The 19699-nt window shown below is 39.8% G+C and overlaps 1 protein-coding gene and 1 non-coding gene across 2 annotated transcripts; one reads left to right on the forward strand and one right to left on the reverse strand.

Moving 5' to 3' along the window:
- Nucleotides 1-13216: 13216 nt before the first annotated feature.
- On the reverse strand, nt 13217-18532 carry LOC112184801. The gene is made up of 2 exons (XM_024323037.1): nt 15697-18532; nt 13217-15222 (listed from the first exon to the last, which is right to left on the reverse strand). The coding sequence occupies exons 1-2, from the start codon at nt 18530-18532 to the stop codon at nt 13217-13219; spliced, it is 4842 nt and encodes a 1613-aa protein (XP_024178805.1).
- On the forward strand, nt 18051-18157 carry LOC112191132. Its single transcript, XR_002932850.1, has one exon. It is a non-coding gene; the product is annotated as a small nucleolar RNA R71 (small nucleolar RNA).
- Nucleotides 18533-19699: the final 1167 nt, after the last annotated feature.

Here is a 19699-nt window from a genome sequence, read left to right on the forward strand (position 1 = left end):
ATAATTGGTGAATCTCCTGAATAAGAGACTGAGGTAGCAGGTAACAATTCATTGTATACAGAGGCATAGCCTGAGCTACTACCTTGATTAAGATCTCTCTACCAGCACTGCTTAATAATTTAGACCTCCATCCTGTCAGTTTATTGGACAAGTTGTCTTTAATATAGGCAAATGTATCTGTCCTAGACAGACCTACTAAAGTAGGGATACCCAAGTATTTCTCATGCTTGTCTACCACCTGAACTCCCAAAATATTCGCCATACTTTCTTGCAAGTGGGGAAGCACACTACTACTAAACACCACATTACTTTTCTATAAATTAACTTGCTACCCCGACTCTTTCTCATAAATATTAAGTAATTGACGAATAAGATAGCAATCCTGAGGACTAGCATAGGAATATAACATGCTATCATCAGCAAAGAGCAAGTGACTAATAACAGGAGCCCCATCACATATACATAACCCCTGCCATTGACTACTAGAAACAGCATGAGAAATAAGCGCCGATAAACCTTCAGCACATAGCAGGAGAAGTGGGGCGATATAGGGTCACCTTGCCTCAGACCCCGCTGCAGAGCAATGAAATCTCTGGCATTGCCATTAATGAGAAAGGAAAAACATACCGTGGATAGAAAAAACATAATCAGTTCCACCCCAGTAGCAAACCCCATCTTGAGCATAATTTTCCGAAAAAAACTCCACTCCAGCCTATCATAGGCTTTGCTGATGTCCAACTTAAGAGCCAAAAAGCCCTCCTGACCCCGTTTCAATTTATGCATGTAGTAAGCCACCTCTTAAGCCACAAGTGTATTATCAGAGATTAGGCGATCTAGTACAAAAGCACTCTGTTGAGATGAAATAAGAACTGGTAGAAAGGTCTTCAACCTGTTAGCAACAACTTTGGATGCAATCTTATAAATGACATTGAACAAAGCTATGGGTCTCAAGTGCGACATATTCACCACTTCCTTAATTTTTGGAATCAAAACCGCATGAGTACAGTTCAAATCCGGGGGCATCTCCAAGTTAGCCAACAGAGACATAACAGCAATACTCACTTCATGACCCATCAAGTCCTAATATTTCTGAAAAAAGAAAGGAGACGTACCATCAGGCCCTGGAGCTTTGGAAGGGTGCATTCGAAAAAGAGCTTCCCGAATCTCCTCCATGCTATACGGGGCCAATAAGGTCTCATTCATTCGATCTGTGACCCTTGGCGCAATGGTTTGTAGTACCATCTCCTGAGCTTCCAAGTCTGAAGGCTGAGAACTAAAAATAGATTGGAAATAATCCAAAACCACTTTATCGATCCCATTCTGTGAGTCCTGCCAGACACCATTTTCATCAAAGAGACCCTTGAGTTTGTTTTTTTGTTGTCGATTAGAGGCTCTCTAATGGAAAAATTTGGAATTCCTATCTCCATCTTTGAGCCATATTGCACGTGATCGTTTATGCCAGTAAGTCTCATCTATCGACATCAATTCGTTCAATCTTCTGGAGAGTTGCTGTTTAGCTTCCTGGTCATCTTAATCAAAGGGCTTCTGTAATAAGGTGTTAAGCTGCGAACGAACTACCTCCACCTCCTCCCTCCGGCCTCGGAAAACAGTATGATCCCAAGTCAACAACTGGTTTCCAACTCCTCTTATTTTCCGACATAACTGAAACATAGGGTTCCCATTATAAGGCTCACTCCATACTTCCTCCACCTTCTTTCAAAAACCTTCATGAGCACACCATACTTCTTCGAAGCAGAATCGCCTCATCTGCCTCTCCAGCTGCTGTGGCTCACGATGCACCTCCAAAAGAATGGGAACATGATCAGAATGACTAGGATGCAAGTTCACCACCCTAGAGAAACCAAATTCTATCCTCCATGCTGGTGAACAAGTGCCTCTGTTCAAATGCTCTTTGGTGCCGGAATTGCTCCACGTGTATATACCACCGGCAGCTCCCATGTCCTCCAAATTACAGTACGCCAAAGCTTGTCGGAATGCCTGCATCTGGCCTTGACTCCGAAGCCGATCACCTGACTTTTACCCAGTTCCAGGATCTCATTAAAATCTCCAGCAGCAACCCATCTCTCCGCTGGATCTCTGGCCAAAGATCGCAGCACGTCCCAAGAGACATGGCGTTGACCAGTCTCCGGATGCCCTTAAAATCTGGTGAAACGCCATTCCACATTGTCTGGCCCTTTCACCATCGCATCAATGAAATACCTGTTCACATCACTCACCTGGACAAAGATCTAATCATCCCACAGCAATGCCAGACCTCCTGCTCTATCCACTCAATCAAAATGAGCGATGGGAGTCCCATCGATCGAAAGAGTGTCTTATGCTGCTGTTTGGTGCAATGGGTTTCACTAAGAAAGTGTCTTGTACTTCTGAATCAATATCTTGAGGGCATGATGAGTTCCTCTATTCACAATACCTTGACAATTCCAAATCAGACAATTCATGGTGTGAAGGCAAGGTGTCGAGCACCTATTGTAGCCGGAGATCGGTACTGCAGAAAACCCTAGAAATAGAGGCGGCAAACCCTAGTTTCGAAAAGTTCTCCCTATACGGTCTTTTTTCAGTAGCTGCCAGTTGGAATAGAAGAAAACTAAAAAAGTACAGAGAGCTCAGTTTTTCCCTCCTTTGTACCCTCCAATTTGCTCACCACACCACCCTCTATTAATTTATTCTTCAAAAAAAGCAAAAAAAAAAAAACCCTAGGAGAGTTTTTCTCTCAACCCTAGTTGCCAGCCTCCTAGCCTCCCTCACCATTCTCCATCTCCTTTTACCTACTCTCTCTCTACCTATGGCATCCATTGACGCGGTAACGGCGAGTTTTGTTGCCTCGCTTGCCTTGGCCGAAAGAGGACACGCCCCTGACCTGGGGAAGATCGGCGGAGGTCCAGTGCGGAAGTCCTCCCAATCTTTTCTCCTCGGAAAGCCTTTGACTCGGAAACCCATAGACCCAAAGGCATTCATGTCTCACTTCCACCGAACCTGGATGATGGATAAGGAGTTTAGGGTTCAAGAGCGTCCTGGGGACCTGTTGTTGTTCTCTTTCGCTGCTGCACGTGATCGAAACAAGGTTCTTCGAGGGGGCGTATAGTGTTTTGACCGAGCCCCGGTCTGTTTTGAAGTGTACGATGGAGTCAACCCTAAGCATGAACGTCCATTTAAACATCTGCGAATCTGGACTAGGGTTTCTGGCATACCTCCTCTGTATGAAGAACCCGAGAATCTCACCTTGATTGGCAACCTTTTGGGCGGTTTTTTGGAGTATGACAAGAAGGAATTTAAGAAGGGGTGATTAGGATTTTATTCATTCATGACATATCTAAACCGATCCTGCTGGAAAGACAAGTCTTCCTAGATACTGGGGTTGAACCCATATTGCAGTTTCAATTTGAGCATCTGCGGGGGAGATGCACTCAATGTGGTTTGCTCACACATGCTGGCCTTTCTTGTGAGGAACCCACTGCAGTAAACCCTACACCTAGGGTTTTACACTTCCCCGGAGTGTCAACCTCAGGGAATTCCTTTGCCTTCTCTGCTAAACATCAGGGAGACCTTCTCTCTCCTTCCCCGACCGTCCCAAGGAAGAAGCAGCCTGGTTTTCGTCGAGTGGAGCGCCCGACCTCAGAGCTTTCTTCTCCCAGTGACTCGGCTCCAACAGTAGTCAATACTGGGGTGGCAGCCTTTACTTTGCCGCACGGTTTAGAAGTTAACGAAAGTCTAGGTGAGGTTCCCGAACTGGCTATTTCTAGTGACATTGTTATTACTCCAGGTACACAGAAGCACCAATCTGTTTTGCCGTCCAAAAAGCGGGAGTGTGGTGGTGCTTGCCATCCTAGTCCCAAGAAGTTTAAAACAATCTTGGGTGGCAAGATTCCAACACTGCCTGCTGAGGCACTTGGTCTCCTTGAGGAGGATGGCGACCTCACTTTGGTCTCGTTGAAAAAGAAGTCTGGTAGGCCTCTTGGAAGCAAGAATAAGACTCAACGTGCAAACAAGAAGCTAGATGGTACTCCCTTGAAGATTACTTATCCTACTAGTACTGGAACTGATCCTAGCCCTAGGGACAAGGGCAAAGGAAAGATTTAATCTATCCAGTTTCCTTTGCCTTTCACTAGAAGTTGAATTTCTACTACTTGCATCTTAGTATCTCTAGTTGTACACCAATTGCGGTCTCTAGGCGACTAGGTTACTACTTCACGGGAGGTTAGTAGGTGGATTTTATTTCTTGTGTTTAGGCTCAATAATTGAGCGAATGTGTTAACAGTGAAGGTAGCCTGTCCTTTATCTGGTAGCTTATACCATTTATGAGTTTCGTGTAAGACAGTTTTGGATGTATGAGCCTTCTGGCCCTTGATATCTGAATGAAGTTATCTCTTTTCTCAAAAAAAAAAAAAAATTGATTCTTCAAAAAAAATATTTAATCATTAATCAAGATTCACAAGGCAAGGCTTGAACACCGAAAATCCTATAGCACTTCAAAGTATTAAATTTTATAGCAAATTACTTATAACTACAATCTCGTGCAAATAATTCCCACGCGCAGAGTCCAAGGGACCTATTTCCTTGCGGTGAGTCATGTAGACACGCTTCCAAATTCTTTATTTTTTACTAACGAAAATGTCCCTTAACACACATGAGGAAGACAGACGAAATAGAGGGAGGGAGGGAGGGAGGGAGAGAGAGAGAGAGAGAGAGAGAGAGAGAGAGAGAGAGAGAGAGAGAGAGAGAGAGAGAGAGAGAGAGAGAGAGAGAGAGAGAGAGAGAGAGAGAGAGAGAACAGATCTGGATCGGGTCAATCAAGGAGACGAATTTGAAAATCTCACTCAAATATGAAATTTGATTTGTAAGCCAGAGAGAGAAGAGATCTAGATCGGTATCGATATTCGGATCGAGATTGAGATCAATCAAGGCGATGAATCTAAAGTTTTCATTCATACATGAACTTTGAATTATAGATCTAACACTTTGAGGTATGTTTTTCTGTATTTTGAATTTTTCAATTCCATTTCTATTGAAATTCACAATGGGTTGTTTTGCTTGTGGATTGTCTTGTTAATTCAAACTTAATTTTTATTATGTTCATGGTGTGAAATCAAATGCTAGCTAATATATATAATTTATTGTTCTTTTTCCTGGTTAATACTTAATACATCTGATTTTACTTAATCGTTGGTGTTTAGGTTTTCACCGTTCTGTTTTCATGAAGCAATTGGTTAATTCAAGTCTCTTCTTGCAGGGTATTTTAATTTGTATCCAGTGGCTGAGGTAGATGTTTTGTTCATATTACATAGTTTATTACCATTACATATAATGACGGTAAAGTTCTTAGGAACTCTAGCTATCTACTAAATCCCTACTGGCCCTCATTAGCAATTGACATGATCCTACTGACCTACAATAGGATTATTTTATTCCTACTGATCCTTAGTAGCAAAACCTAGACCCATATAGGTGTGTATGGTTTTCTATTAACCCTTATAGGCATATCTGGTTTGCGATTAACAATTAGTAAGCATATCTGATTTGTTATTGAGCCTCAATAGCCATATCTAATTTACTATTGAACTTTAGTAACCATATATGAATTGTTATTGAACCTCAGTAGCCATGTTTGAGTTGTTATTGACCATCAGTAATGATATTTGATTTGTTATTGAATGTTAGTAACAATTGTGTGATTGTTGTTACTAGTGAATGTTTGTGTGTAGCAGTTATGTTTGAAGCATTTACTTTTAGTTTTTGTGGTTGAATTTTAAGATTCTTGTGTATTGATTAGCTAATCCCTTTGTCACTGAAGGTCAGTAACATTTGTGAATATGGTCTTGTGGAGGTACTCACTTCATGATTATTCTTCTTGTGGAAGTACTCACTTCATGATTATTCTTCTTGTGTTATATATTCAGATCAAGGCTCCTATTGAGGTTTCCAACACATGGATGAGTTTGTTCAATATGGTCTTTGAAGTCGACCTAGTGGGACAACTGAATTTTGAAATTTCATTATTTTGAGTCAATTTATGAGGAACTTGCATGTAATAGTTTACTTACCTTTTTATAATAAATGGTACCTTGATATTGTCATTTCTATAGAACCTTAATTTTAATTACAATTAGAGCTTTGATTATACTTATTCAAATTCCTTTTTTGTTATTGTTTTTAGTAAGTATACTGACGGTCAGTAACAATGTTAGTAAGTATACTGACGGTCAGAAATAACATTAGTGAGTATAGTCAGAGTAAGTATCAAAGTTTGTAAGTGTACTTACTCAATAAAAATGTCAGCTACGAACTATCAGTAGCATTGTCGAAAGACTCTTAGTAGCCATCGTAAATATATTGAGTCTCAGCAGCAATTTAGCTTTTCTTCTTGAGTGAGAAAAAATATTTCTTATAATCTTCTAAGACTCCACAATTCATCTTGTTGATTTTCGTTGGTTACTTTGTTTAAGATTCATTTATGGATTCTTATTTTCCTTTTGGGTCCTTTTCTTTACTTCCTTTGATTTGTATTTGGTAGTTGTAGATACCTCTCACTATACATGGATAGTTTGCTACCTCACCAAGCATAAACAACACCCTCATGGGATCCAACCACTACTTGCATCTTGTAGCCCTATATTCAAGCTACGCTACGGTATCCGGAAGTGGCAAATACGTCTCCGGGAAGCCACCTTCCTGGCTTTGTCAAGTTGCCCTCACAACATAGCTTTTTTATACTAGAATAGTGATATTTGAGTCCCACATCAGAAACCATGTAAAGGAAGAGCATTCCTTCACCTATAAAAGGAATGCCTCCTCCCACAACTCAAGAGATCTCATTACACACTTTGTAATCTCCTTGGGCTGCAAGGCCCAAACACACATAGTACAATATTCAAGTGGACTTAGTCTCTCGCTAAGGCGGAGACGAACCACTATACTTCTCGTGTGTCTCTCTCTCTCTCTAAAGCTAACTAGAGACCCCCTCAGATCTCTGACGTTAACATTGGCACTAGAAGCACTCAACCTTCCTTGCCTTTTATTTCCAATCAAGCCTTACATCAGCCGCTATCCATCCTTGGCGGTAACAAAAAAAAATTCAAACATAAATTTGTCCCCCAGTACTTACAAAGTTGCAAGGTTTCAAGTCAAAACTTGAGCTCAGTCAATGCCAACCAACTCCGGTCAATGCTGGAGAGCTAGTCAACGCTGACAAGGTTGGTCAACAACCATCTCAAAAGGTCAACGCTGACCTACAAAAAAAAAAACAGTCGCCAAATACTCTGGGCACCCAGAATAATCCTCTGGACACCCATTTTCTTGAACAAAGCCTCGTCTTCCTCGTTGCATTACTCCCCACCAGCGACATGCCCAGGCAACCTCCGCAGACCAAAGCTGCACGGACAGGGCACCGGTGATTACACAATGGCTCCGGCAACCGCTAAGCATATGGCTCGGTTGAGCTCTAAGTTTTCCGCCGAACTTCGATCCTCCGCTGAGCTCGCGTCAAATCTCCGTCGAGCTCCAAGTAAGCACAAGGCTCCGCTCCTCCGGTCACCAGCGGCCTCCATTCGACTATGCTGACCTATCCTAGGCTGGCCTTCTCCGCTGGCCGCCACAGCTAACCAAAGCTCCCTTCGCCAACCATTTCCGCTGGGCAAGCTCGACTACCGCTGAGCATAGCTCCGCTGAGTTCTGAGTCTCCACCACCGCTGACCATCATCACCGCTAGCCAAACCTTCACCAAAGCTCCGCTCCGCTGAACTTCTCCATTGGGCTTCACCCCTGGTTGGCCTCCTTTGAGAATCACTGCTGGATACCCTATCACCGCGGGGTAGCCCATCACCGCTGAGGTTTCACTGCTAAGCTCTATGGCTAGGTGGAAGCTCCACTGGCCAAGGTTCAGCCAAGTGATCCCCGCTGAGCAAACCTCTATTACAGCTAGCGACTCTCCCTGAGCACCATCCGCCAACAGTGCTAGGAGCCACCGCTAACGGCCTGTTGAGATCATCAACCTTTAATCTCTTTTACTAGCGTTGTACCCAGCAGCTTCTGCTTCGCTCACTCAACGGCAAGTCCGTCGAACAGCAGTCTGGCATTCTCAAAGGAAAAGCTAAGTCTAATATTTTCTGCTTGTCTATCATTGGGTTCATCATATGTTTACACATATACCTATTGCATAGACAGAGCCATGATTCACACTTAGTTGCGCTGTTGATCAAGTACTTTGGATACACGCGTGTACTCATGCATACACCTTCATACTCTTATCCATAATTGTGATACACGTATATGCTCAGGAGACAAGGACCATGCGCAATTTATATTTTAGTGCGGTCGTACGCTATCTTTTCTTTTTCAAAATGACTTGGTCCACATCGTATGCCGCCATTCAGGTCCCCATGAATGCTAGCTCTACTTTACCTAGCCACATCTAACATGTGCTATTGACCTATTTTGTTTCATGTGCCATCTGTACTTAGATCTTCGACACACAAACATGCATGTTTTGGTGAGCTAGCTGTCAGCACTAGTTTCACCATATAATTAAGGTTCTGCAGCCTATAAGGCACCAGCAAAATGATGGATGAATAAACCCATTTATGGATGCCACTATCACCTCTATTACCTTTGGGATAACTCAATGTATTACTTTGGAACTAACGCTTCACACATTACCCTGTGCAAAATTAATACATTTAAACCATGGGCTAGAGATTTGGTTTGCCCTACTCTTTGGGCCTGCATTTGGAGTGGCTGGGCCTCTTGGGCATTGAACTGGTCTGTGCGCCTCAACTTTGGGCTCATTGGTGTAGGGTTTCAAGTGGACTGGATTACCCTTCTGCTATGAGGTTGGATGGATTGGGTCTCTATGACCCATAGTACTGTTTAATTTTTGTTTGGGTAGTAAAAACTAGAGGCTTAGTTGAAACCATTTTATGTCTGCTTTGAGGTTTTTAAGTTTTTGTTAGAATAATGGTGCATGGATTTCTTAAAATGTGGGTATACTGGGGGTACGCTGGATTCCTATACTTTTTTAGGATAGAAGTTTAGGATGCTCTAAGGAACGATTCTTTCCGTTGACCCTATAGGGATGTTTCGTTTTTGTTCTATTTGCTGAATCTAATGAATAGATTGACATTTTTCGATAAAAATAAAATAAAATAATAATAATAATATCTTGTTGGTACTAGTTAAAGAGTAGCATGAAATAAACTGAAAATCATGCATGATCGATCTTAGTGATCAATCAATGACAACCAATACTAGTGTAGTGACTCATGTAGCTTGTTGCCTGTAAAATGCTATTATTGGTGATGGTGTATTGTCATTATCTTGAATAAGAATACATCACATTCCATATTGCTAGTTGTTAGAAATTAGATATGTACACATCAAATCAATCACAATTTTCAATTGAGTGTACAAAATGACAATGAATTAAGTCTTCAAGTAGTATTTATCTTCTCAAATCATTATTAGTAGATCACCTTTTGTATATAGTACAAACTAGGTGATGTGGTCACATGGCTATAAGTTTCAAACTTCTTGTGTTCACATGGTTTGTGTTGTCAATTTTAATTTAGTACTCGCAAGTGCACGATTCAATTGTAGGATAGATGTGCAAGCACGAGGTCATTCCCTCAAGGACTTATTGAAACAATTTGCTATGACAAATGTGCTATACTTAAGTGAAACAAACTGATTTTTTATGATGATTGAGGTTTAATTAAAGAAAGGAAAACTGAAATTAAAAACAAGAATGAGCAATGAGATTTCTTTAAGTTTAAGAACAGATTATGAAGATGCTAAAGCATTGAATCCACCACCTAATACTTCTATCCTATTCTCTAGTTGATAACCATTGAATTCTCTAGATTTCATACTAAAGATTTCCGTACATAAGCCTTATTGATCCCAGACATATGCCAAGTTCTTCTAACTTATGAATTCCAACTTATTGATCATGTATAGAACTCAAGTAGCCAAACTATAATTTACTCCACTTAATGATCAGGTTCAAGCAAACATGTTCAACTCCATTAAGCACAAAAGAACTAGGAAATCATGCAAACAAGAATATCGACTATGATCAAGCACTTGTATTCTTAATTCACAACTCTTAAATCACAAGATTAAATTATCTTTTGGCACCCTAGAAAACATCTACTCATTGATCAAGCATCATATTTTCCAACCAAACAACTCATAAACAAAACCTAGGTCTTATTGATCCCGAGCAAAGATTTTGAATAAAAGTTCTATTGAAACGGTGATTAAGAATTTAACATAGAAATCCAGAAATTCAATAGCAAACCAACTAAATAAAGAGAATAGTCATACTAGGGGCTTCATCTCAGCCCTAGCTTAGGAATTTAGCAATCCATAACTATGAAAAACATGACTAAAATCAAAGAAAACATGAAACAAACAATGGAAGAATTGAGGAACTCGGGTCCAGCGATGGTGAGAGCTTCTCTTCTTCTCGTTCTCTGCAGAATATGCTGTGTATTCTGTCTCTCCAAACGTGCTAGGTTTTCTGCAGAATATGTCTCTTTTTCAATCCTACTTGACTTGGGCTTCTTCGGTTTTCTAGTCCAACTTGGAATAGCTTTCTTCTCTCCAAAGGAACGCAGGGTTATTAAAGTCAATGCAAGAAATTACTCCAAATATGTCAATCACGTTCAGCCTTGTTCCATTCAAGTGCTAAGAGCAGCGGACTTGGGCCTCACAAGTCAGATTCCGAAAATCCGTCAGAATCTGCCTTCCTGAACTAGGTTCACTTAAATCATCATAACTTCCTCCAGAAAAATGCGAATCCACTTCCGTAAAATTCTTTAGAAAGCTAACATCCGTATCTTTCCAATGGTATAAGGCCTGCCTGCTAATTCCTTCTGAGAAGGTACAGTTTAATCTGTGAAGTTGACGCAAAGCAGAGACAATTCTGGAAGATCAGGATGGCCAGCATCCTTTCAATCCTGCGTGACTTAAACTCCAAATCATTCTTTTCTTCAGTTTAACCTACAAAACACAAACACAAAGTAAATGACTCAAAAATGACAAGAACTAAGCCTAGAATCCTACATCTAAGGGTATAAAAATGTATGAAATTATGAGTTATCAAATACCCCCAAACTTAGGTTTTGCTAGTCCTCGAGCAAACAAGAAAAGAAAAATAAATATGACTCAAAGCACGGACCTAATGTCTTCCAAACATCTCAGAGAACTTATATTGCCCACAAGTACGGTCAGTCAAGATTCAGGCAAGCACAATAGCAAATTCACAACTTCACTCAAAAGCTAATCTATTTTGATGACCATCATGCTCAAAATTTAGTGCAAGAACGATCAAACCAATGCAACAAAAGAAACCCAACTTCCTCATGTTTCAAACAAGTGTCAACTCAATTTCTCACAAGGATGCACTCAATTTCTTTCCACTCATGATTTTCTGACTATGGCATAAGCTTCCATTTTCACTCAAGTTATATGTGAGAGGAATGATGTATAAAGGCAACAAATAGCTCACATATGACAACAAGAAAGAAAAGCTTTTTCTGACAATATTTTTTAATAATTATGATCTCATGAAAGGAATGCCAAAACTCAGATGAAAGGCCAGTGACACCATATGCTCACCCCTCTGCACAAGTCTCCACAAATCGAATGCACAACTTCAAAAATCAAAGAGGTCTTTATTTAGGGTTGTAACGGGGGTATGGGTGTAGGTTTCAAGAAAGAAAGGATCGGGGAATCACAAAAATTCTAAGGAACTTAGTAGAGCACTAGAATGATAATGTAGAGAGATAAGAACTTCAATGAATTTCCTCAAGGCAATGAAACTCGAAACACATGAAGCAAAAAAACTTTTTCTTAAGGCCGGATGTCATCTTTTTGGGCCTTTGCTTCATTCTAAACACCATAATATAATAAAACAACTTATCGAATCCAAGGAAATTCTTCTTTTTTTTTTCTTTTTACTTTCGATTTTTTTCTTTGGCTTTTTTTTTCTTTTCGATAGCCATCAATATATTTTTTTCATTCTTCCTTGGATCGACATTTACAATAACACTCCCCCATACTTGCTTACAAAAATACCTTGAACCATAATGAATCTCTGAAAATTTTGCTCCACTAACTCCTTAGAATAGGGTAAAGATATAACTATACTAGGTTAAAAGGTAAGGAATTTGTGGTTGACAAAAGAAAAGGCTTAATGTAGGCTCAAGAGGGTTTATCTAGGGGGTTGCACAACTTGTGTGCATTAAAGGGACACAGGCTTTATTCGGCTTTGGTGATTAATCCTAGTGCCTTTATCCTTTCCCGTCCATCATGCAATTCAACCATACGCTTCAAGAGGCTTTGGGGCAAGTTCTAGCATTTGTCCTTGTATAAAATATGCAAGTCGAATCCGAGTCTTGACCAAGATGAATAAAAGATGAGATCATGCAAAATCCACGTCAAGAAAATAGGATGATCTATTCTAATTCACTCAGAAAAGAGAAGCACATATATAGGCTCAAATTCTCACAGGGTTAAAATCAAGTTTAACTCATCCTAGCATGCATCAATCAAATTTCAATCATTACACCAATCTAACCATCAATGCACGACAAGTTGAGCACAATGGTCATAAAAATCTATTAACAATTACTTAAAATCATGAATCAATACATGCTTGCTATCATCTTAAGACCATAATATTATCCGTAAGAAGTTCATGCTCATCATAGTGTTTGGAAGACCCCTAAGACTTAGACTCACAAACAAAACTAAAAACCCAATAAAAAAAACGCAAAAATTTTTTATTTTAATTTTTATTATTATTTTTTTAAATAAGTTAAAACAAAACACCGAACACAGACCTAAAATAAAATAAAAATATGAAATCCCACCCCCCAACTTAAATTGAGCATTGTCCGCAATGTGAAGAACAAATCAGTCGCAGGATTGAAGTGCATACTGCAATCCCCGAATATAAAACAGCAGTGCAGCAATAACAGTAAGGGGACAGAACACGACCAAAACAACTAATGAATGAAAAAGAACTACGAAAATAGAAGAAAAGAGTTAGGAAACGTCCCTGGTATGAAGGTAGCAGATGTGAGCACGATTAGAAGCCTCATTCTTGCTGAACACGCACTCCTCTTCTTCCAACAATCATTGGGTTGCCTCCCAACAAGCGCTAAGTTTTATGTCTTCAGCCAGACTAAGTTTAAGCTCATTCATTTGGAGGATCAGTGAAGGAAACATGCTGCTCATTGGTGTCAAAAGATGTCTCCAAGTAAGGTTTGAGACGTTGACCATTCACTTTGAAGATTGAGTTGTTCCTCAAGTTCTTGATTTCAATTGCTCCATGAGGAAACACCTTTGTAATCAGAAAAGGACCCATCCACCGAGATTTCAGTTTTCCTGGAAAGAGTCTCAGCCGAGAGTTATATAGCAGCACCTTTTGGTTTGGTTCGAATGTCTTTTGACGAATGACTTTATCATGAAACCTCTTGGTGCGCCCCTTGTAAATTTTTGCATTCTCATAAGACTCATTACGAATTTCCTCCATCTCATTCAGCTGCAATGCTCTCTGTTCACCGGCTGCATTCATGTCAAAATTGTAGTGCTTGATTGCCCAATATGCTCGGTGCTCCAACTCCACCGGAAGATGACAAGCCTTCCCAAAAACTAAGCGATATGGCGACATGCCAATTGGAGTTTTATAGGCTGTCCTATATGCCCATAGAGCATCATTCAACCGTTGAGACCAATCTTTTCTATCCGGGCGAACTGTTTTCTCCAAAATATTTTTAATTTCCCGGTTAGAAATCTCAACTTGACCACTAGTTTGAGGGTGGTAAGGTGTAGCGACTTTGTGAGTGATGGAATACTTCTTCATAAGTGATGCGAATGGCTTGTTGCAAAAGTGTAGTCCTCCATCGCTTATAATGGCTCTAGGAGTGCCAAAACGAGCAAAAATATTGTCTTTGAGAAAGGAGAGTACCACCTTGTGATCATTAGTCTTGCAAGCAATTGCTTCAACCCATTTGGATACATAATCCACTGCCACCAATATATAGAGATTGCCAAAGGATTGAGGGAAAGGTCCCATGAAGTCTATTCCCCAAACATCAAATAATTCAACCACCAAAATATTACTCAAGGGCATCATGTCACGTTTGGAGATATTACCCATTCGTTGGCAGCGATCACATGAAGAACAAAATTCAAAAGCATCCTTGAATAATGTTGGCCAATAAAATCCACTTTGAAGAACTTTAGCCGCTGTTTTCTTGGCTCCAAAATGCCCACCACAAGCATAACTATGGCAGAAACGAAGAATGCTTTGAAACTCATTTTCCGGTACACATCTTCTAATCAATTGGTCTGGGCAATGTTTGAATAAATATGGTTCATCCCAAATATAATGCTTCACTTTTGAAAGAAATTTCTCCCTCTCTTGCTTGCTCCAATGATCTGGAATTTTTTTAGTAACAATAAAGTTCACAATATGAGCAAACCAAGGAGGAGAATCACGTACCATAAACAATTGTTCATCAGGAAAATTTTCATTCAAAGGAAGGCAGTCCACTTCATCATCTTCATGCACCAATCTACTCAAGTGGTCTGCAACCACATTCTCACTTCCTTTTTTATCTTTTATCTCCAAATCAAATTCTTGAAGTAAGAGAACCCAACGGATCAATCGAGGCTTGGCATCTTTCTTGGCAAGTAAATATTTAAGGGCAGCATGATCAGTGAAGACAATTACTTTGGAACCAATCAAATAAGACCGGAACTTGTCTAGAGCAAATACAACCGCAAGCAACTCTTTCTCGGTGGTAGAATAGTTAAGCTGAGCATCATTTAGAGTCTTTGAAGCATAATAAATAGCATGAGGAAGCCTCTCTATACGCTGCCCCAAAACTGCACCCACCACATAATCCGATGCGTCACACATTAATTCAAACGGCAAATTCCAATTCGGAGGCTTTATGATAGGAGCTGAAGTTAGGAGGGCCTTGAGCTTGTTAAATGCCTCTAGACATGCTTCATCAAACACAAATTCTGCATCCTTTGCTAATAAATTGCTCAAGGGTCCTGCAATTTTACTAAAGTCCTTCATGAAACACCGATAAAATCCGGCGTGGCCAAGGAAAGAACGCACTCCCTTTACTGTTGTTGGTGGAGGAAGATTGGTAATTAAATCCATTTTTGCTTTGTCAACCTCAATGCCTTTGCTTGAAACAATATGTCCCAACACAATACCTTGCTTGACCATAAAATGGCACTTCTCCCAATTTAGCACAAGATTGGTTTCTTGACATCTTTTGAGCACTAGAGTTAAATGAAGCAAACAATCATCAAAAGAAGAACCAAAAACAGAAAAGTCGTCCATAAATACCTCAATAAATCGCTCCACCATGTCGGAGAAAATACTCATCATACATCGTTGAAAGGTAGCCGGTGCGTTACATAATCCAAAAGGCATTCTCCGGTAAGCGAAAGTACCAAAAGGGCAAGTAAATGTAGTCTTGTCTTGGTCCTCTGGTGCAATAGGAATTTGATTATACCCTGAATAGCCGTCAAGGAAACAATAATAACTATGACCCGCCAATCGCTCAAGCATCTGATCAATAAAGGGTAATGGAAAGTGGTCTTTGCGTGTGGCAGTGTTGAGCTTTCGGTAATCAATACATACTCTCCAACCCGTAGTCATCCTTGTAGGCACTAACTCATCTTTTTCATTCTTCACAACGGTTATTCCTGACTTTTTAGGCACCACTTGAACTGGACTAACCCATTGACTATCTGAAATTGGATATATAACTCCAACATCTAGGAGCTTCAAAATTTCAGAACGCACAACTTCTTTCATTGGTGGATTTAAACGCCTTTGTGCATCACGTGTTGGCTTCATATTGTCTTCAAGATGGATTCGGTGCATACACATTGTAGGACTTATACCTTTAATATCTGCAATTGTCCATCCAATCGCTGTTTTGTGACCTTGAAGAACTTGCAACAACTTCTTGTCATCTTCTTCACAAAGGTCCGAAGCAATAATCACTGGAAGTGTCTCAAATTCACCCAAAAATACATATTTCAAGTGTTGTGGCAGTGGCTTGAGCTCTAACTTCGGTGCTTGCTGAATGGAAGGCACAACTTTATTTGTGGATAAAGGTAAAGACTCAAATTGGTTCCACTTTCTTGATTCAAAAACCGGTGCAACATTAAGAAGCTTCTCTAACTCATCAACCTCTTTCTTGGCATCAAAATCCATTCCAGATTGTGTCAAACATACTTCAAGTGGATCTTGAGATGAATTCAAAACAAAAGATTCATGAGTAATAGGAGAAATTGAATCAACCATAAAACATTTACCGTCGTCAGAGGGACGTCGACCAGCTTCAAAAATCTTGTACTCCACGGACATGTCACCAACTGTCATAGATAGAAGTCCATCTTTTACTTTAATTATGGTATCAGCAGTAGCCATGAACGCACGACCCAAAATGATTGGTACATCCTCACTTGAATAAGCATCTGGTTCAGTTTCAAGAATGACAAAATCTGCAGGCAATATGAACTTATCAACCTTCACTAACACATCTTCAACAATTCCCTTTGGCCTCTTGACCGATCGGTCTGCAAATTGCAAGGAGATTGATGTTGGTTGCAGGTCACCAAGCTTTAATTTCAAATATAGAGAGTATGGCATCAGGTTAACACTTGCACCCAAGTCCATCAAAGCACGCTCAAAATAATGATCACCAATTGTGCAAGGGATTGTGAAGCTGCCCGGATCCTTCAACTTTGGAGGGAGTCTTCTTTGAATTACGGCACTGACCTCTTCTGACAACAACACTTTCTCATGATCTTCAAATTTCCTTTTATTAGTGCATAACTCCTTCAAAAACTTCGCATAAGCTGGGATTTGTTTAATAGCATCAAGCAAAGGAATATTAATTTGCACCTTGCGAAATAGTTCCATAATCTCAGTCAAGTGCCTATCTTTCGTTGGCTTCTGAAGCAACTGTGGATATGGAGGTTTGGGAACAAATTGAGACTCTGAATTAGACCGTAAAGGAGTTTCTGGGGTGCTAGAAGTCGCTGGGTTTGAATCAGTACGTTTTCGGGATTGCTGTTGCAGCTTCAATCCTTCTGCAGATTCCTTCTCTGCTGATTCATTAATTTCTGGGTTTCCCCGTTTGACTTCTTCTTTATCTCTTGGACTATGAACTTTTATATCAACTTCTTTTCCACTCCTCAATGTGATCACAGCTTTCATAGGCTCATGTTTCTCAAATTGACCCCTTGGATTAGCAAGAGTTTGGCTAGGTAAACGCCCTTGTTCTCTCTCATTCAAAGCAGTGGCAATCTGACCAACTTGAACTTCTAGCTTAGAAATAGCTTGAGATTGAACTTGCTGCTCTTTCTTGGTCTCTTGAATAGCTTGAAGCATCTGAGCATTAGCCTTTTGAAATTCCATCTGATTTTGTGCAAGTTGCTGCATGGTTTCTTCAAGAGATGGTTTCTTTTGTTCAATTGGCCCTTGATAATTTTGCATGGGAGGATTCCTTGGCATTTGCACCTGATTATTATTACTATAAGAGAAATTTGGATGTTGCCTCCAACCTGGATTATATGTATTTGAAAAAGGATCATTCACAGGCCTTCTATAATTATTCACCATGTTGACTTGCTCATCTTGGAAGAAATTTTCGGGACAAGCCTCTGTGGTATGTGCAATACTTGAACACGAAGCACATGTCTCCCTTGCAGCCTTATTTAACAGAGGAGTAAGGCTCTTCATTTGTCTTGCCAAGGCTGCAACTTGCTCCTCCAACTTAGTACTTGCACTAACCTCATATAGTCCTCCTCTTTTGGGCACTGTTGTATAAGGATCATATTGCTGCGAATTTTCACATATAGTCTCAAAAGCTTGAATTGCCTCATCTGCCGTCTTTCCCATCAAGCTTCCACCAACTGTAGCATCCACCATACTTCTACTTTGGGAGTTCAAACCTCGGTAGAAAAATTGAGCCTTTTGGGGTTTAGAAAATCCATGATGAGGACACTTCAAAAATAAATCCTTATAACGCTCCCAACTCTCATAAAAAGGTTCTCCTTCGGGTTGAGAGAAGCCAAAGATTTCTGCTTGGAGAGCATTAGTTTTCTTAGCTGGGAAGAATTTCAACAAGAACTTTTTAACCAAATCATCCCAAGTATTGATGGAACCAGGGGGAAGAGAGCTTAGCCACTTTCTTGCCTTGTCTTTCAATGAAAAAGGGAAAAGCCTTAAACGGATCTGCTCATCTGATATCTCATACTGAAAAGTCCCACATATGTCTTTGAATTCCTCCACATGGAGATAAGGGTCTTCATTCGTCTTCCCATAAAAATTAGGCAAACTCTGAATTGTTGCTGGTCTAATCTCAAAACGCACTCCTGCATGAATAGGAGCTACAACAATACAAGATGATGTTGTGAGAGCAGTAGGAGCCGTGAACTCCTTCAATGCTTTTGTTTCATCTTCTGCCATTGGAGCCGCAACTTGTACTTGAGTTCTTGCTTGCCTTAAAAGTCTTCTACGAGTTCGTTCAATCTCCGGATCGTAGACAATGATATCTAAATTCTGGGATCGACGACCTTGCATAAACAAAATTCAAACCTACAAGAAAACAAACAAAAAATAAATAAATAAGTAAAAGAAAAGAAAAACTAAAAAAACTATACATAAATTAAGTATGGCACAACTGACAAATAGAATTGAATTAAGTCAGTCCCCGGCAACGGCGCCAAAAACTTGTTGTCAATTTTAATTTAGTACTCGCAAGTGCACGATTCAATTGTAGGATAGATGTGCAAGCACGAGGTCATTCCCTCAAGGACTTATTGAAACAATTTGCTATGACAAATGTGCTATACTTAAGTGAAACAAACTGATTTTTATGATGATTGAGGTTTAATTAAAGAAAGGAAAACTGAAATTAAAAACAAGAATGAGCAATGAGATTTCTTTAAGTTTAAGAACAGATTATGAAGATGCTAAAGCATTGAATCCACCACCTAATACTTCTATCCTATTCTCTAGTTGATAACCATTGAATTCTCTAGATTTCATACTAAAGATTTCCGTACATAAGCCTTATTGATCCCAGACATATGCCAAGTTCTTCTAACTTATGAATTCCAACTTATTGATCATGTATAGAACTCAAGTAGCCAAACTATAATTTACTCCACTTAATGATCAGGTTCAAGCAAACATGTTCAACTCCATTAAGCACAAAAGAACTAGGAAATCATGCAAACAAGAATATCGACTATGATCAAGCACTTGTATTCTTAATTCACAACTCTTAAATCACAAGATTAAATTATCTTTTGGCACCCTAGAAAACATCTACTCATTGATCAAGCATCATATTTTCCAACCAAACAACTCATAAACAAAACCTAGGTCTTATTGATCCCGAGCAAAGATTTTGAATAAAAGTTCTATTGAAACGGTGATTAAGAATTTAACATAGAAATCCAGAAATTCAATAGCAAACCAACTAAATAAAGAGAATAGTCATACTAGGGGCTTCATCTCAGCCCTAGCTTAGGAATTTAGCAATCCATAACTATGAAAAACATGACTAAAATCAAAGAAAACATGAAACAAACAATGGAAGAATTGAGGAACTCGGGTCCAGCGATGGTG

The sequence above is a fragment of the Rosa chinensis genome, chromosome 2, assembly GCF_002994745.2.
Source record: "Rosa chinensis cultivar Old Blush chromosome 2, RchiOBHm-V2, whole genome shotgun sequence".
NCBI lineage: Eukaryota > Viridiplantae > Streptophyta > Magnoliopsida > Rosales > Rosaceae > Rosa > Rosa chinensis.